This window comes from Salvelinus fontinalis, chromosome 38, assembly GCF_029448725.1.
Source record: "Salvelinus fontinalis isolate EN_2023a chromosome 38, ASM2944872v1, whole genome shotgun sequence".
NCBI lineage: Eukaryota > Metazoa > Chordata > Actinopteri > Salmoniformes > Salmonidae > Salvelinus > Salvelinus fontinalis.
The window spans coordinates 17,977,629-17,995,760 of NC_074702.1; the positions used below are offsets into that span (position 1 = coordinate 17,977,629).

An 18,132-nucleotide genomic window follows, 5' to 3' on the forward strand; every position below is an offset into this window, starting at 1 on the left:
TCTCTTTTTCAATGTGCCCTGCACAATACAACATAACTATACACTAAATATACACTAAAATACAAAAACACAGACATGGGAAGCATGTGTAAAACATCACAAATCACCCAGAAAAACAGTTACATTACTCCACAAATAGGTCCCCATTCAGTACTAACGTGCCCAAATGTCACCAGAACATTAAGTTGAAATGTATTTAGAATTTTGATCCAGAAATACGGTGCTTTAAAACTAGATGCAGATGTAGCTCACTGGATGGAAGCAGATGTAGCTCACTGGATGGAAGCAGATGTAGCTCACTGGATGGAAGCAGATGTAGCTCACTGGATGGAAGCAGATGTAGCTCACTGGATGGAAGCAGATGTAGCTCACTGGATGGAAGCAGATGTAGCTCACTGGATGGAAACAGATGTAGCTCACTGGATGGATGGAAACAGATGTAGCTCACTGGATGGAAGCAGATGTAGCTCACTGGATGGATGGAAACAGATGTAGCTCACTGGATGGAAGCAGATGTAGCTCACTGGATGGATGGAAACAGATGTAGCTCACTGGATGGAAGCAGATGTAGCTCACTGGATGGATGGAAACAGATGTAGCTCACTGGATGGAAGCAGATGTAGCTCACTGGATGGAAGCAGATGTAGCTCACTGGATGGAAGCAGATGTAGCTCACTGGATGGATGGAAACAGATGTAGCTCACTGGATGGAAGCAGATGTAGCTCACTGGATGGATGGAAGCAGATGTAGCTCACTGGATGGATGGAAACAGATGTAGCTCACTGGATGGAAGCAGATGTAGCTCACTGGATGGATGGAAACAGATGTAGCTCACTGGATGGATGGAAACAGATGTAGCTCACTGGATGGAAGCAGATGTAGCTCACTGAATGGAAGCAGATGTAGCTCACTGGAGGGATGGAAACAGATGTAGCTCACTGGATGGAAGCAGATGTAGCTCACTGGATGGATGGAAACAGATGTAGCTCACTGGATGGAAGCAGATGTAGCTCACTGCATGGATGGAAACAGATGTAGCTCACTGGATGGATGGAAACAGATGTAGCTCACTGGATGGAAGCAGATGTAGCTCACTGGATGGAAGCAGATGTAGCTCACTGGATGGATGGAAGCAGATGTAGCTCACTGGATGGAAACAGATGTAGCTCACTGGATGGATGGAAACAGATGTAGCTCACTGGATGGAAGCAGATGTAGCTCACTGGATGGATGGAAACAGATGTAGCTCACTGGATGGATGGAAACAGATGTAGCTCACTGGATGGAAGCAGATGTAGCTCACTGGATGGAAGCAGATGTAGCTCACTGGATGGATGGAAACAGATGTAGCTCACTGGATGGAAGCAGATGTAGCTCACTGGATGGATGGAAACAGATGTAGCTCACTGGATGGAAGCAGATGTAGCTCACTGGATGGATGGAAACAGATGTAGCTCACTGGATGGAAGCAGATGTAGCTCACTGGATGGATGGAAGCAGATGTAGCTCACTGGATGGAGATGTTTAGATGAAGAGTTTTGATTGTTTCTTTATCACGTTGGTTCTCATGTATTTCTGGGTAATTGAATAAATCTGAGCATGAAATGGAAATGAAATTGGGTCAAAGCCAGAGAATTGTGGGTATTCAACAGCCAACAAAAAATATGATATTGCGCCATTAGGTCCATTGTGAATTTATTCAGTGATTTTAAAAAGGGAGCCGTGTTTAGTGTAACACTCACACACACACACATACAGCCACGCATACAGCCACACACACAGCCACATACACACACACATACACACACACACATACAGCCACATACACACACACATACAGCCACATACACACACACATACAGCCACGCATACAGCCACACATACAGCCACATACACACACACATACAGCCACATACACACACACATACAGCCACATACACACACACATAGAGCCACACATACAGCCACATACACACACACATACAGCCACATATACAGCCACACACACACACAGCCACGCATATAGCCACACATACAGTCACACATACAGCCACACACACACACAGACACACACAGACACACACAGTAAGTGTTGATTCTATTTCATGTGACCTAGCAAGGCTTGATGTGGTGATAACTTTCCACTTGGTAGGGGCTAATGTGTGTCAGATGTGTCATGAGTGTGTGTATATGTGTGTTTGCAGGCGTGAGTGTGCGATAATTACGCGTAAAAAAATATGTAGTTAGAACAAAATAATAATTATCATTTGGTAGGTGCTTATATATTTTGTCCTGTTTCATTATTTAAACATTTTTTGCATATCCTACTCCCCCTGAGACAAGGGGTTGAGTGCCTTGCTCAATGGCACATCGGCAGATTGTTCACCTTGTCGGGATTCAAATTAGCGACCTCTTGGTTAATGGCCCAACGTTCTAACTGATAGGCTACCAGCCACCCTAAATTAACTACATATATTATAAATGCCTTATGACATGGACAATCAACGTCACGTCAACACATGGTAGTACTGTAAGTACACCACATCCATACATGCAGTGTTTGCAATTTCTCTCTCTATTGAAGAAAAAGAAGAGGATGAAATCAGACATCTGGTTCACAGCTGAAAGAGAAGATTTTCAAAGAAGAAACGCCCCTTTGGGACAGGTTTCGAATTCATGAACACACACAACTTAGAGATGCCCCTCTCATACACACACACACACAACTTAGAGATGCCCCTCTCATACACACACACACACAACTTAGAGATGCCCCTCTCATACACACACACACACAACTTAGAGATGCCCCTCTCTTACACACACACACACAACTTAGAGATGCCCCTCTCATACACACACAACTTAGAGATGCCCCTCTCATACACACACACAAATGCACACACCACTTTGAATGCCACTCAGCCATCCTCTTTTCATGACAGTCCCATCAGCCGGAAGAGACAGAGTTTTGGACCTCAGGCAGTGGAGGAGATGGATGTACATACAGCACACATCCACTAAAGAAGGTCTGAAAAGCCCCCGTGCTGGGCTTTACTGAAACGTTACTATTCCTGGCCATAATAAAGCTGATGCACACACACACACACGACACACACACACACACACACACACACACACACACACACACACACACACACACACACACACACACACACACACACACACACACACACACACACACACACGCGGTCCTTTTGAGAGAATCAGTGTCGCTGTGTGAGCATGAAAGAACCCAGATGTCCCTGTCACATTCGGAGAATGTCCTCTGTTGTCTATCTCCTGTTGTGCTCCCTGTTCGCGCCACGACCCCTCTGTGAGCTCCGCTTTCCTCCAGGAGAATGGCCGTTTCTAGGTGTAGCAGCACTATAGGTATTTTTGTTTGTGTGATGTGTGGTGTGCATTCCTGACATGATGACATCATATGTACCCTGCCCAGGCACTGCTATCCTGTGACCAACTACAAATTACAATTTAACCACTTGTTGCTTTAAAACCCTTGTTGTTGTGCTGATGGGAGTCTCTCCACCTCTCTCTCTCCACCTCTCTCTCTCCACCTACAGTACATTTGGAAAGTATTCAGACCCCTTCCCTTTTTCCACATTTTGTTACGTGACAGCCTTATTCTAAAATTGATTAAATAAAAACATTTCCTCATCAATCTACACACAATACCCTATCATAACAAAGTGAAAACAGGTTTTTAGAAATGTTTGCTATTTCATTCAAAATAAAAAACAGAAATATCTTATTTACATAAGTATTCAGACCATTTGCTATAAGACTCAAAATTGAGCTCAGGTGCATCCTGTTTCCATTGATCAACCTTGAGATGTTTCTACAACTTAATTGGAGTCCGTCTGTGGTAAATTCAATAGAGTGGACATGATTTGGAAAGGCACACACCTGTCTATATAAAGTCCCACAGTTGACAGTGCATGTCAGAGCAAAAACCAAGCCATGAGGTCGAAGGAATTGTCCGTAGATCTCAGAGACAGGCTTGTGTCGAGGCACAGATATGGGGAAGGGTACCAACAAATGTCTGCAGCATTAAAGGTCCCCAAGAACACAGTGGCCTCCATCATTCTTAAATGAAAGAAGTTTGGAACCACCAAGACTCTTCCTAGAGCTGTCCGCCTGGGGGGGGGGTTTGTTTTTTGCCCAAAAATCTAAAAACCTGCTTTTGCTTTGTCATTATGGTGTATTGTGTGAAGATTGATGAGGGGGAAAAACAATTTCATCAATTATAGAATACAACTGTAACGCAACAAAATGTGGAAAAAGTCAAGGGGTCTGAATACTTTCCGAATGCACTGTACCTCTCTCTCTCTCTCTCTCAGCAGTAGCAGCCAGCAACAAGCCTTGAGCCTGGGACATTAACCTGATGCTAATCTAGCCACTGAGCCAACCACCACTCCAGCCATCTTCCTCCCTGAAGCCTCAGAACCCTGATGCTAAGATAGACCTATCTGTGAGAGCAGAGCATTTGGATTCTCACTCTGGTCTCTAGTATGCTTACACCCTATTTCCTATACTGTATTAGTTCACTACGTTTGTATAGAGCCCTTATACGTAGTGCATTATGTATGGAATAGTGTACAAATGGAACTTGCTGATCACAGAGTCCCACAAGCTGCAGCCTGTCTGTCTATCTCTTTTATATCTTTGTCACTATGATGACTGATGCCTGTGTATCTCAGCCTCCTCCTCCTCCGCTCCTCTCTTATCTCCTGCCTCCTCATCTACTCTTCTTATTTTATATTCTGCCTTTTCATCCTCCTCTTCTTGTCTTCCTCCTCCTCATTATGTCAACCTCTCTAGACTCAACCCCAATCCCCTGATCCACACACTGTGTATTCCCCTCCATCCATCCACCCACTCACCACTTCACTCCACTAACCTCCTGCTAGAAGAAGCAGAAGAAGAGAGAGAGACAGTGAGAGAGACAGTGAGAGAGAGACAGAGAGAGAGAGACAGAGTGAGAGAGACAGAGTGAGAGAGACAGAGTGAGAGAGACAGTGAGAGTGAGAGAGACAGTGAGAGTGAGAGAGGCAGTGAGAGTGAGAGAGACAGTGAGAGAGAGAGAGAGAGAGAGGGCTTCCCTGGTTCCAGACCAGACCAGGCTAACACCAGGATTAACAATAGGGGACACCTCATCCTCTCTAATGAGTAGTACTGAGCAATTGACCGACATTTCGGTTATTTGGGGGTTTTAAACAACTAATTGACCAACATTGGTTCAATTATTTGAATTCCATTGAATTAGTTTTTTCCATGCCCTCATTGCGCACATTACACAGTTTCTGAGATAAATCAGATCCACCCGAACTGTGTGATGTAGTAGGAAGTTGTAGTTTCCAACAGGCCAATACTCGTCATAGTTTAGTGCTGAAAACCTGGCAATTAACTACAATGACCATAATCGTACCTACGTGTCAAGTATGTTTATTTTACGCCTGCTACCTAAAAGAAAGAAGAATGGCGATCGAGAGGGATAAAGCAGTTGCTTCGTGAGGTATTTTTACCTGAAAATAGAAAATCTTAGTGATTGATAGTTGGTATTCAGCAGTCATAAAAGAATGCTTTATTTACTTTGAAGAACTACTAAAATAGTGATTTTGTCAGACAGCATAGGCAGCAGCTCTATAGAGATGAGATGATGACTTGGAATGAAATAATATAGCCATTGAATAAAACAAATGCAGCATTCAACCCTCATAATGCATAGTGTATTTAATGTTTTTTTAAATGGTTGAAAACCGTGATATAAAATAAAAAAATAGAACCGAAACCAACTGACCTCAAAAAGCACTAGGAACTACTAATGATCAAACATAATTACCATGGCACCCCCATAACTGGCGGAAAGGAGGGAGAAACTAATATGATGATTGAGGTCGATGACTAACTGAGTGACAGAGCACAGTGAAGAGCAGGCCATGCTGACTGGACTGTGTAGTTCTGACACGGTCCATGGCTTCATGTGACGAAACACATGATAATAAACTGATAATAAACAAACTGGTACATGGTGAGGTTGAAAACATAGTAGTTTGGGGGGGGGGGGGTGTATTGAATGAACTTATTATATTCCAACAACCTCTATTATGCAGTGATCAGGCTTGACATCAGCTGCATGTGTTGCTTTTGGTCAGAGGCAAGTGTTTCCTGGAACCTGTCAACCCAATGAGTTGATACAGCCCACAGCAGAGAGGAGGAGAGGAGCGACCCCACACCACGCCATGGTGCAGAAGCATTCATTCAGGACTTCTAAGAACAGATTGTGGACACCATTAGAACCTCTACTGACATACACATGAATAATACATAGAGATGGATCTCAAAGCAGAACCCATTAGTGAGCCAGCAGACAGCATGGAGAGAGAGAGAGAAAGAGAGAGACAGAGAGAGACAGAGAGAGAGAGAGAGAGAGACAGAGACAGAGAGAGAGAGAGAAAGAGAGAGAGAGACAGAGACCAAGAGAGAGAGAGACCAAGAGAGAGAGAGAGACCAAGAGAGAGAGAGATAGAGAGAGAGACCAAGAGAGAGACACAGAGAGAGACAGAGAGAGAGAGAGAGAGAGAGACCAAGAGAGAGAGACAGAGAGAGGGAGAGAGACAGAGAGAGAGAGAGAGAGAGACCAAGAGAGAGAGACAGAGAGAGGGAGAGAGACAGAGAGAGAGAGGGTCTGCTGTGGTTGGTCAGTGGTTGTCATCAGTGCCCTGCAGTCAGTCCCACTACAGTAGTCTCTCAAAATGCAATGTAATGACATTGAATCAACGTTGAAAACTGTTTGGATTTGCCTAAATCCAATGACATGGTGAAATGTTTTGTTTATTTCCCATTGAATTCAAGTTAGTTGACAACTCAACAAAATGTAAATCAAAACTTGACGTTGAATTGATGTCTGTGCCTAATGGGTTACTAGAAATCACTGGACACATTCTACACCGTGAATCATAAGGTTGACAATGGCCCTCGTTCAATCTCTGAGCTCCTCAGGGTGCTGATCTAGAATGAGTTTTGCCTTTTAGATCATATGGAATGAGATTATATGGACAGGGGGGACCAGCACTCCTTCTCTGACTCTTTATGAATATGGGCCTTAAGGAACAGTGACAGTCTCTTGGTCTTGTATCAAGTGGTCATGATTTAGTTGATCCTTTAATATACAGTACAGTATACTGACAGGGCAATGTCTGTCCTCCAGTCTTTCCTGTCTCTCCACTGATGTGTCTGGATCGATATAGGTTAGTTAGGCTACTATCGTATCCTCCTGATAGGCTTAAAGGGATACTTTGGGATTTTGGCAATGAGGCCCCTTATCATAATGGTATCCACGTGTTCAGCGGACTCTGGGGAAGTAGATAAAGGGCCTCATTGCCAAAATCATGAAGCATCCCTTTAAATAGTATCAAATGTAAATCGGTAAAATGTGATGATGACGATGACGATAATAGGCTACTGTAGGAACACATATAGGCGGCTGTCTGTGTAAACCACACCTCCGTGGCTGAGTGAGTGCGCCGTGCTGTTGGGTATATGTAATGCGAGGGGGCAGAGAGCTAGCGAGGCCACACTGTGAATTATTTCTGAGGGAGAGGTAAGAAAAAAAGAACATGAGGGAAAGACCCACAATCCCTAGAGACATGTGATGCATGTTGTATCTATAGGCTTGTTTCTGGGCTACAAAATGCCTTCTGCGTTTTCTCTTTCCCTGGACTACATCCTATTCTCTGCTGTACATCACACACACATTTGATTACATTTACAGTCATTCCTCCATACTGCATAAGTGTGTAGTGGTTGGGGAGTATTTGTGCTGAATTTCTAAGATTATTTAGCAAAAATAGTATGTATGATATGTAAATTACATTAATTATCTTCAGTGTTAAGCAAGAATCACAGTTACTATAGGATAATACAAAACTGCTGACATGGCCATGGGGAAAAATCCAGTATTGGTGTGGGTTAGGAATGGAGGTAATTACCAGCATAGCGTATGAAAAAGAGGGTCACAAATTACTCAAATGATTCGAGGCTGGAGCAATATTACGACATACCGTAATGTTATCCGCGCAAGCAGGCACAGCAGCCTATGACGACAGCACACACATGCGGCAGCAGCGATACACCGAGACAGAAGCACACACACACACCCCAGCATTATCACATTTTAGCCGTATTGTTTCACGACCGTTCCATCCATCCAACAACACCCCCCCCCCCCCCCTCTCTCTCTCTCTCTCTCTCTCTCTCTCTCTCTCTCTGCGAGGAGGAATATCAACTGCAACTCCCCGGAAGGAAGGCGACGTCTTCGCATAGCCTGCTGCGGATGGATCAATAAGCGAAACCTCCTCTCTTCGAATGCTCCTTTGACATACCAACGGGGGAAGCCCATCATAAATCATACATTCTTACAAAGGAATCACTCACCCGATGTTGCTCAACGCCTGCTCGAATAGCTCCGTCTGCAGAATATTCTGAGGCGGCGTAAAAGCCTCATTAAAATGGGATAGAACGGAGCTACAAAATTGACGCAATGTATCAAACTGCATTTTCCTCCCTTTTCCTTCGTGTCTTTTATCCTCAGTATGGCCCTTTTCCTCAAACACAATACATCCACCTGCGCTGCTTCGCTCTCCGTCCGGACCCGCGTCTGTCTATCTCCAGGGACGCATTAAACGCGAAGACGCCAATCAAGTTCCATATTTATCCTGATCTTGGTAGAAAGAATCCTTAAATGAAAAGCGGTCGAGGCTGGAATGTACAGTCATAATGCTCCGAACTTAACCCGACAAAATATAGCGGGCTGTAGCAGGATCTCTTTGCAGTGGAGGTGAGGAAAAAGAGAACGGAAAAAAGCAGCTGCGAGGCATCTTCCAGCAAAGCAAGCTTCACTTACCGGTGCATCAGGGGCAGCCTCATACTCAACTCATATTTCTCTCTGCCTATTAGAGCACGCATACAAACACACACACAACACACAAGCATTCGTTCACGCACACGCTTGCTGTATCCTTCTCTTTCTCATACTCTGGACCGCGCACGCAGAGACAATACATGGGCGCGCAGAGATGCTGTCGTCAGTGCTTTTGCCATATATGACTGCCAACCATCAGCTCTCATAAGTAATAAGGGAGGAGGACAAGGCATCTACTTGCTCTGGGAGAAGGGAGATGGGGAGAGAGTCTGAGAAAGGGAAGAGAAAGAAAAGGTGGACGAAGGGAATCCAATCAAATGGGCCTGACAGAGTTTACTCACAAATCAGACTGGATGATCCTCAGTGGGAGGACAGGGGAGGTTGTCTACTAACTCCAGCAGCCCATATGGGAGTTACAGACATTAAGCAAAGGGCCACTTAACACAGAAGACAAGTGGCTTGACAGAAATGGCAGGTGTGAGTGAAGGCCAGCATGGATGGATGGATGCACAGCATCTGTATAAGAAAGTTATATTCAATTTTATAAACTGGGTGATTCGAGCCCTGAATTCTGATTGGCTGACAGCCGTAGTATATCAGACCATGTACCACGGGTATGACAAAACATGTATTTTTACTGCTCTAATTACATTGGTAACCAGTTTATAATAGCAATAAGGCACTGCAGGGGTTTGGGATACATGGCCAATATACCACGGCTAAGGGCTGTGTCCAGGCACTCCGCATTGTGTTGGGCATATATACCACACACCCTCGTGCCTTATTGCTTAAGAATTCTATTCTATCCTAAAGATGCCTAGATGTGATTTGCACTTCTCTCTGATCAATGGTTTAATAACGATCAGCATAAACACTAAGCATACAGTTATTCTGTCATTTACACAGAAGTTAATTTGATGAATAAGAGGTGGATTTAATATAATATTAGGTCACTTAATCCATAACCCCCAAAGCATCCAGATTTATTGGTGACTTGGTAAACAGGATTGAGGCACACCGTAATGCATCTCTGCAGGAGCCTCCACTAGCTTGGGTGGGAAACACCCACCTCACTTCATGACACCAATGTAACAAGTAACGGGCTGGATTTAAGCTCATGTTGGCTTGCTTTGTTTCTCTTGTCCTGCTAACTAATACAATACTAATGTGCTGAACTTGGTTGGGGCTGAGGCTGGGGTATAGGGTTGGGCTTGAGGAAGGGGCTCAGCTGGGGCGAGGGTTGAGACTGAGCCAGGGTTGGGGCTGGGTGGATAAACATGGGAAACCTTGAGAAACACAAATAGGTAATTATATTCTATTCCCAGTCTAATTATTGTTGTTTGATCAGTGTCTCCACACCCTGACTACCTCGTCGTCCTGGATGTTGGGTATCTGTGTGTTCATTTCAATGACACCTCCGACACCAAGATAAATTAGACCCTTTCTCAAGTTATTTCACCTTATAAACAGGCTGTCATCTGGGGTTTTTCCCCTTTCTCTTTCTCTTTCAGTGGAATAGATTCTGAGTTAATTTACACATTCTTTAGATTCGTGAAAGTGGTTTTTGGTGATTATGCAGTGGGAGTTCTATTTTATACATCATCCCCATTGTCCCCTGAGTTCTCAGACAGGCCCTTTCCGGTTTTGTGTCGCCGCTGAACTCAGTGCTGCCAAAACCAGAATCGTTCACTGCTACCATTCCCCCTCTCAGCCATAAAGCCAATTAATATAGAGAGAGTCTCCGAACAACACAGTGAGCTCTGAGCTCACATCCCACAGCCTGATCTAACTGCTAATCAAATACAACAACCTCAGAATCAACTAGCTGTCTTTGTTGGCTGTGTGTGTGTGTGTGTGTGTGTGTGTGTGTGTGTGTGTGTGTGTGTGTGTGTGTGTGTGTGTGTGTGTGTGTGTGTGTGTGTGTGTGTGTGTGTGTGTGTGTGTGTGTGTGTGTGTGTGTGTGTGTGTGTGTGTGCTGCTATTTAACACAACTTTATTTAGCTGAATTCTGTTAAATAGTGAGAATGCTCATTGTTAAAATGCAGATTGCTTCATAGCAGCTAGTTAGTTCCGACACATTGCTCCTTTAAAACCTTATAAGGTAAAACAGTTTCAATAAATTATACTCTGCTAGACAGGTCCCAGAGTCCTACTCCAATATCTGTTTGAATATGTCCTAAATGGCACCCTATTCCCGTTATACTGCACAATTTTTCACCAGAAGCAGAAAACCATCACATTTCTTCATGTTTGTGACCAACAGTCATTTGAAACTGCCAAGTGAGCAGAAAATTGTCAAAGTTGTCCTCTCTCTCCTACAGTAATCTTTCCCTTACTGTGTGTCTGGGAGTAAAAAGAGCCCAACACAAGGTCGTAATGGAAGGGAGAGGACACAGGCTTAATGAGTTGTGTCTCTAACCCCAGAGTGGCTACAGTACGGTAAAGGCTTGTTTGTCCCAGTGCTAGACTAGGGGGGACGCGGCCCATCAGGTACACCTTTACAAGGTCGACAGAGGAACAGGCGCGGAGGAGGAATGGGGTCGAGTGAAACACACCTCCTGTGTGTGTGTGTGTGTGTGTGTGTGTGTGTGTGTGTGCGTGCGCGCGCGTGTGTGTGTGTGTGCGCGTGTGTGTGTGAGTGGCTGCATGTACAGTATGTGGTGTGTGGAAAGCCTCTCTGTGGAGTGAATCACCCACTGGGCCCACAGTGCACCGGACGACACGACATACGGCCCACAATCCCTCTCTTCCCATCAGGAAGCCTGTTCCAGCGGGCAGAGAGGAACAGAGATGAGCAGAGAGGAACAGGGAGAGGGAGGAGCATAGAGGAAGAGGGATGTGCAGAGAGGAAGAGGGAGAAGCAGAGAGTAACAGGGAGAGGGAGGAGCATAGAGGAAGAGGGAGGTGCAGAGAGGAAGAGGGAGAAGCAGAGAGGAAGAGGGATGTGCAGAGAGGAAGAGGGAGAAGCAGAGAGGAACAGGGAGAGGGAGGAGCATAGAGGAAGATGGAGGTGCAGAGAGGAAGAGGGAGAAGCAGAGAGGAGCATAGAGGAAGAGGGATGTGCAGAGAGGAAGAGGGAGAAGCAGAGAGGATAAGAGAAGAGCATAGAGGTGCAGAGAGGAGGAGGGAGGAGCAGAGAGGAGGAGGGAGGAGCAGAGAGGGGGAGAGCGGTGCAGAGAGGAGGAGCGAGGAAAAGAGAGCAGCAGAGACATGCAGAGAGGAGTAGGGAGGATCAGAGAAGAACAGAGAGGAGCAAAGACGAGCAGGTAGGAGCAGGGAGAAGCAGATAGGAGCAGAGAGGAAGAATTGCAGGATAGCAGAGAGAGTAGGAAGAGGACATCTGTTCCTCCCAGGGCAGCTCACCATGACTGACCCCTGGGTTATGGAACGGTTGGAAATACTGTCCAGACCTGCCTGGGTTCAAACAGCATTTGTTTTCCTTCAAATACACTGAGCATTTGATTGAACCTGTCTAGAGTTCCAGATGGGCAGGGTTTTGTATGTTTGGGACTATTCTTTTGGTTCCTTTTGCACCAGTCAAGCTCAATCGAGCGCAAGTAAAGTATTTGATAGAAAACAAGTACTATTTGAACTCAGGTCTGGACTACAGAGTTGACTGGTGTATTCTCTACAGAGAATGACACAATGAGGGGACTAGAGGAACATATTTCTGCTGTATGAGATGCACTAGAAAAATGTGTGCAGGGTGTCTCTCTCCCTCTCTCTCTGTGTCAGTGGACTATGGAGAGAGGGAGGAGACACCGTGTGGTGATAAATGGAATTACAATAAATCAGCTGTGATGACGCAAGCAAGCCAAGGCACAGAGAAAAAGGATTCACAAGCACAGCATAGAAGTGTAATCAAACAGTCTGTCTATTTTCTTATTCTTTACTTAAACAGGTAGATCCCAATTGAGATCATAGATCTATTTTGCGCGAGAGAGATCTCTTGTGCAGACATTTTTGGAAGAAACACAGTACAGTCTCCAACTTTCCAATGTGACAACAGTGACATAATACAGCCCGGCAGACCACCTATAGCTCTGCATTGACTGTGCATCTTTCCCAACATCTTCCTGTACTATCTGAACCTGGCTAAAACATACCTAGAGAACAGTAGGACAAAAGGTGTATCTAGTTATTGTGATGAGTTGCAGCCAAGAGCTTCTTCAGCATGTCTGGTTTCTGCTGCTTTAAAGGCAGACACAGTGAATGCAGTATTATAGTCACCATCAGTCAGTTCACCAGCTAGGGAATCCCTCTAGCTGAGTTTGACTTAAGGGGAAAGATGAAAGACACTAGTCATTCAGTGTGGGAGTCAGTGTGTGGATGTGTGCTTGTCTATGTGTGTGTGTTTGTCAATCCTGAACTTATTTTAGGTAGCAGTGTCCATGTGCCTTTCCTGCATCATGGGCCTCATGCGTACACATCTGTATGATCAAACTGTCTACCGTTCTCAAAAAATAAGTCATTTGCCAGGAGCCATAGCTTTTCTGATTTTTATTTTACCCTACACTTTTCCCAGTCCCCGACCCTCACTCCCTCCATAACAGCTCCAGAGTCATTTCAACCTAACCAACCACATGACACAGCTTGCTATAGGCAAGAGTGGGGTAAGTTGAGCCATTTTTATTTATTTAGCACCACTATGTCAAGGGAAATATAGTACTCTTTCTAACAAAGATATCGCCATATATTTCAGGATGTTGTGTATCCCTGGAAATAATTAGAACTCATGTAAACGTAACAGTTTTGAAAACACAGCTTGTCCAAAAAAGTGGTCTCTTGGCACAACTTACCCTGGGTATGGTGTCAATTGAGCATAGGGACAGGGTAAATTGAGCCACTTTGGGGTAAGTGGGTGATAGTGTTCTGTGACAGTGGGTGATGGTGCTGGTAGGTCAAAGTTGAATTCATGGTATGGGGGTATGGTATATTGTACAGTGCATTCGAAAAGTATTCAGACCCCTTGACTTTTTCCACATTTTGATACGTTACAACCTTATTCTAAAATTGATTAAATTGTTTGATTGTTTCATCAATCTACACACAATACCCCATGATGACAAAGCAAAAACATGTTTTTAGAAATGTTGTCAAATACATCCAAAATATAAAACCGGAAATATACCATTTACATAAGTATTCAGACCATTTACTCAGTACTTTGTTGAAGCATCTTTGGCAGCGATTACAGCCTCGAGTCTTCTTGGGTGTGACGCTACAAACTTGGCACACCTGTATTTGGGGCGTTCTACAGATCCTCTCAAGCTCTGTCAGGTTGGGGAGCATCACTGCACATCTATTTTCAGGTCTCTACAGAGATGTTCAGTCGGATTCAAGTCTGGGCTCTGGCTGGGCCACTCAAGGACATTCAGAGACTTGTCCCAAAGCCACTCCTGCGTTGTCTTGGCTGTGTGTTTAGGGTCGTTGTCTTGTTGGAAGGTGAACCTTCAACCCAGTTTGAGGTCCTGAGCTCTCTGGAGCAGGTTTTTATCAAGGATCTCTCTGTACTTTGCTCCATTCATCTTTCCCTTTATCCTGACTAGTCTCCCAGTCCCCACACCATGATGCTGCTACCGCCATGCTTCACCGTAGGGATGGTGCCAGCTTTCCTCCAGACGTGACACTTGGCATTCAGGCCAGAAAATCTTGTTTCTCATTGTCTGAGAGTCCTTTAGGTGCCTTTTGGCAAACTCCAAGCGGGGTGTCATGTGCCTTTTACTGAGGAGTGGCTTTCGTCTGGCCACTCTACCATAAAGGCTTGATTGGTGGAGTGCTGCAGAGATGGTTGTCCTTCTGGAAGGTTCTCCAATCTCCACAGAGGAACTCTAGAGTTCTATCAGAGTGACCATTGGGTTGTTGGTCACCTCCCTGACCAGGGCCCTTCTCCCCCGATTGGTCAGTTTGAGTATAGGTTGATGATGATCTTCTTTTATGTAATCCATTTTAGAATAAGGCTGTAAAGGAACAACCTCTGAAAGAAGTCAAGGGGTCTGAATACTTTTCCGAATATACTTTATATCTTAAATAGATGCCTACATTCAGATATAGATGCCTCTGTTCAATATAACTTACCCTTCCATTTCTTGACCAGTTGGTCTAGGACAGGGATGTTGTTTTGATGTGCCAATTCATAAACAAGTTCTATGTATTCAAGGATACTAAGCCCATGAAACTGTTCCTCAAGATGTTTAATATATTTAGCAAGCTCAGACTCCATGTCATCAAATAAGACGTTGTGTGCCTCTGCTACTCTATCATTGCCTCTGTTAAACACAGGTACATTTTCATGTTTTTTTGTCCATGTGTCATTCAGTCTATTTGTTCATCCCTTGCTGCTGCTCAAATGGACTTCTTCATTTCTCTCACTTCCTTGTCTGCTCTCTCAGGAACCTCTAGGGGGGCTAGACCCCTGCTTGTTTTACATTTGTGTAAACAGGACATGATGATGTCTGCTCTGTAACAATACAAATGCACTCCTGAGATCATACTGTAGGCATGACACATTGCAGAAATACTATGTATATTATGCATTAAACTGACTAAATGTAATCATCATTTGTATGGTGTATGGTGGCCATTGGTTTAACTTACCCCAAGAAGGCAAACATTTTGACAATTTTAGCCCGCACAGTTAGAAGGCTGCACTTTCATGCTAGGTTAAGGAGCGGATTTTGAAGCTTATAGAGACCTTAACTGATGTATAAAACTATCTTCTTTGGTTTAGATACAAGCATCATGATACCTATAACACAATAATTGAATTAGATTCATAAATTAATTAATTTTTTACCTAACTTCCTTATCAATTTTCCATGTGGTTTCTTCCTTCACAGACTCCATGAAATGATGACCTCATACTAAATATTTGGTCACATTATTCATTTTGTGTATGGTTTCCTAGAAACAAGGGGTGGCTCAACTAACCCTTTGGCTCAACTTACCCCACTTTCCCCTAACAGGTTTCACTTTTAACAGACAGTTTTCCTCCACAATAACGATCAAAATGTTAAATCCAGCTCAAATCCCAGAGGGAATTGTTCAAATGTGTTTAATACACACACAACCTTACACACACACACTGGACTCACCTGTCTATGTCCTGTCCTGGACCTGAGTGCCTCAGCCCTGAGCCGTTGTTGAGGGAGCCTTGTCTGGGGAGCCCGGGAGGTCTGCTTCTGTCTGCTGATACGTCCCCTGCGGGCCCCTGGTAGAGGAGATCCTGCTGCAGTTTGGCCTTCTTCTCCTGGGGGGCCTCCTCGTGACGTCGACCCCTGGGGCCCTCAGACACGCCCCGTGGCCCTGCGGCGCCGCTGTAGAACCACGCCCCCGACTTGGTTAGGATTTCTTGTTGTTTTCGGCACAAGTTGCATACCCACATAACCTGTACACAGAGGAGAGAGGGGGTTAGATATCTGCAGTGGTGGGGGTGGTGGTGGATTTACAGCAATGAACTACAATGAAAGGAGTCATGGAATGGATCAACCCCTAGAGGAGACGTGCCAAGTATCATTAAATAAGGATACTTGGACCTGCTAGATGTTGTAGGAAACACTGTAAATATACAGATGAGGATGTGAATGATTTGATAATATTGCATACACATACAGTAGCCTTAGGGCAAGTGTTTAGGAGGGAGAGAATATTAGGATTGTATGTAGGACCGTATCTAATTGAGGACATAATGTTGAGTTCACTGGACAGTCTGTGAGTATGAGGAGGAATCTGAAGTTCATATGATCTACATCCCCCTACATTCTCAGAAAAAAAGGATTCCAAAAGTGTTCTTTGGCCGTCCCCATAGGAGAACCCTTTTTGCTTCCAGGTCGAACCATTTTTGGTTTCTGGTTGGACCCTCTGTGGAAAACAGTTCTCAAACGGTTCTCCTATGGGGACAGCCAAATAACCCTGTAAGGCTCTAGATAGCACTTTTTTTTCTAAGAGTGTACATACTTATACCACTTGCTTATATGGGGTACCAGCCATAGAAATAAAATCACTAGAATAGGTATCCCCATTCAAGTCAATGGGTTGGTAGTGGGTGGTTACAGAGTCATCAATGAGTTTGCACCACTTTGTGGTCCACAATACTGTAAGTAACTGAAGCTAAATAGGAAGCTAGCTGCAGCCCTACTGTTTAATACAGCTGTGTGTGTGTATAGCAGAGGGATGGAGAGAGACTGTGTTCAGCAACTCTACAGAGGAAGTAGCACTAACTGTGGTCTGCAGCCCCCTCCCTCCACATTAGCCTCATAAATCCAGGAGCCGACAAAAGCTCTGATCACTCCACCTCAGACGCAGCACAGCCGCCCTCAAAGCCCTGGGCTGCTTCACAAATAGCACCCTATTCCCTACATAGTGCACTATGGGCCCTGATCAAAAAGTAGAGCACTATATTTAGCATAGGGTGCCATTTGGGATGCACCCTGATCACTCCGCCTCAGACGCAGCTCATCCAGCCTCACACTGCCCTAACAACCGCCCTCCCTAGTCTGGAGGAGGAGCTATGCCTAGTGGAAAGGAAGAAATGGGCAGCCACCTGAGCTGCCTGGCGCCTCTCTCTCTCTCTCTCTCTCTCTCTCTCTCTCTCTCTCTCTCTCTCTCTCTCTCTCTCTCTCTCTAAGGGAGCATGGTGCAGGGCATCAAGGTTCATGAGGAACTCAGCCCGTAGGCTGATGGCCAGTGACTGACAGACTGACTGACAGCAGTGACGTACAGTAGACAGGCAGGCAGCTGCACTCGACCCAGCAGCAGTGTCCTCCAGCCGCTAGTTATACCCTGACTCTGGCCTTGGTCCTGTAGTCAGAGCATTGAGCTGACTCAGTACTGGAGTGCATTACTGTGATTACTATTGGCTGGGCTGGGCTTACACAGCACACTACACAACCCTCCACTGACTTAGTGGCTGGCTGGGTAACTGGCTGGCTAACTGGCTGGCTAACTGGCTAGGGGTCATATTCGGAAGGCCATGGCATGACCAATGAGAGGTTGTCTCCTTATCATCCCAGACAATCAGATGTCTGAACCACCGGGGCAGGGGCTACACTCTACTTCCATACTTCTCAAGCACGCGCACACACAAACACAACCTCCATACAAGTCACAAGCATGAGCACGCGCACACACACACGCACCCGCTACCTCCACACCAGGTCCCACTTCCTGTTCATTACTCCAATCTCCC

The 18,132-nt window shown here is 45.0% G+C and overlaps 1 protein-coding gene across 46 annotated transcripts in view; it reads right to left on the reverse strand.

Annotated features, from left to right (window-relative positions):
* Window positions 1–18,132, reverse strand: part of LOC129837928 (regulating synaptic membrane exocytosis protein 2-like) — a 244,298-nt gene that overhangs the window by 166,367 nt on the left and 59,799 nt on the right. For 35 of the 46 annotated variants that reach the window (XM_055904507.1, XM_055904461.1, XM_055904469.1 and 32 more), the window contains one exon: window positions 16,040–16,332. In XM_055904507.1, coding sequence (XP_055760482.1) covers window positions 16,040–16,332 — 293 coding nt within the window. Of the gene's footprint in view, window positions 1–8,458; window positions 9,078–16,039; window positions 16,333–18,132 lie in introns of those variants that run through there. The other 11 variants (XM_055904497.1, XM_055904499.1, XM_055904498.1 and 8 more) reach the window with 7 other exon arrangements.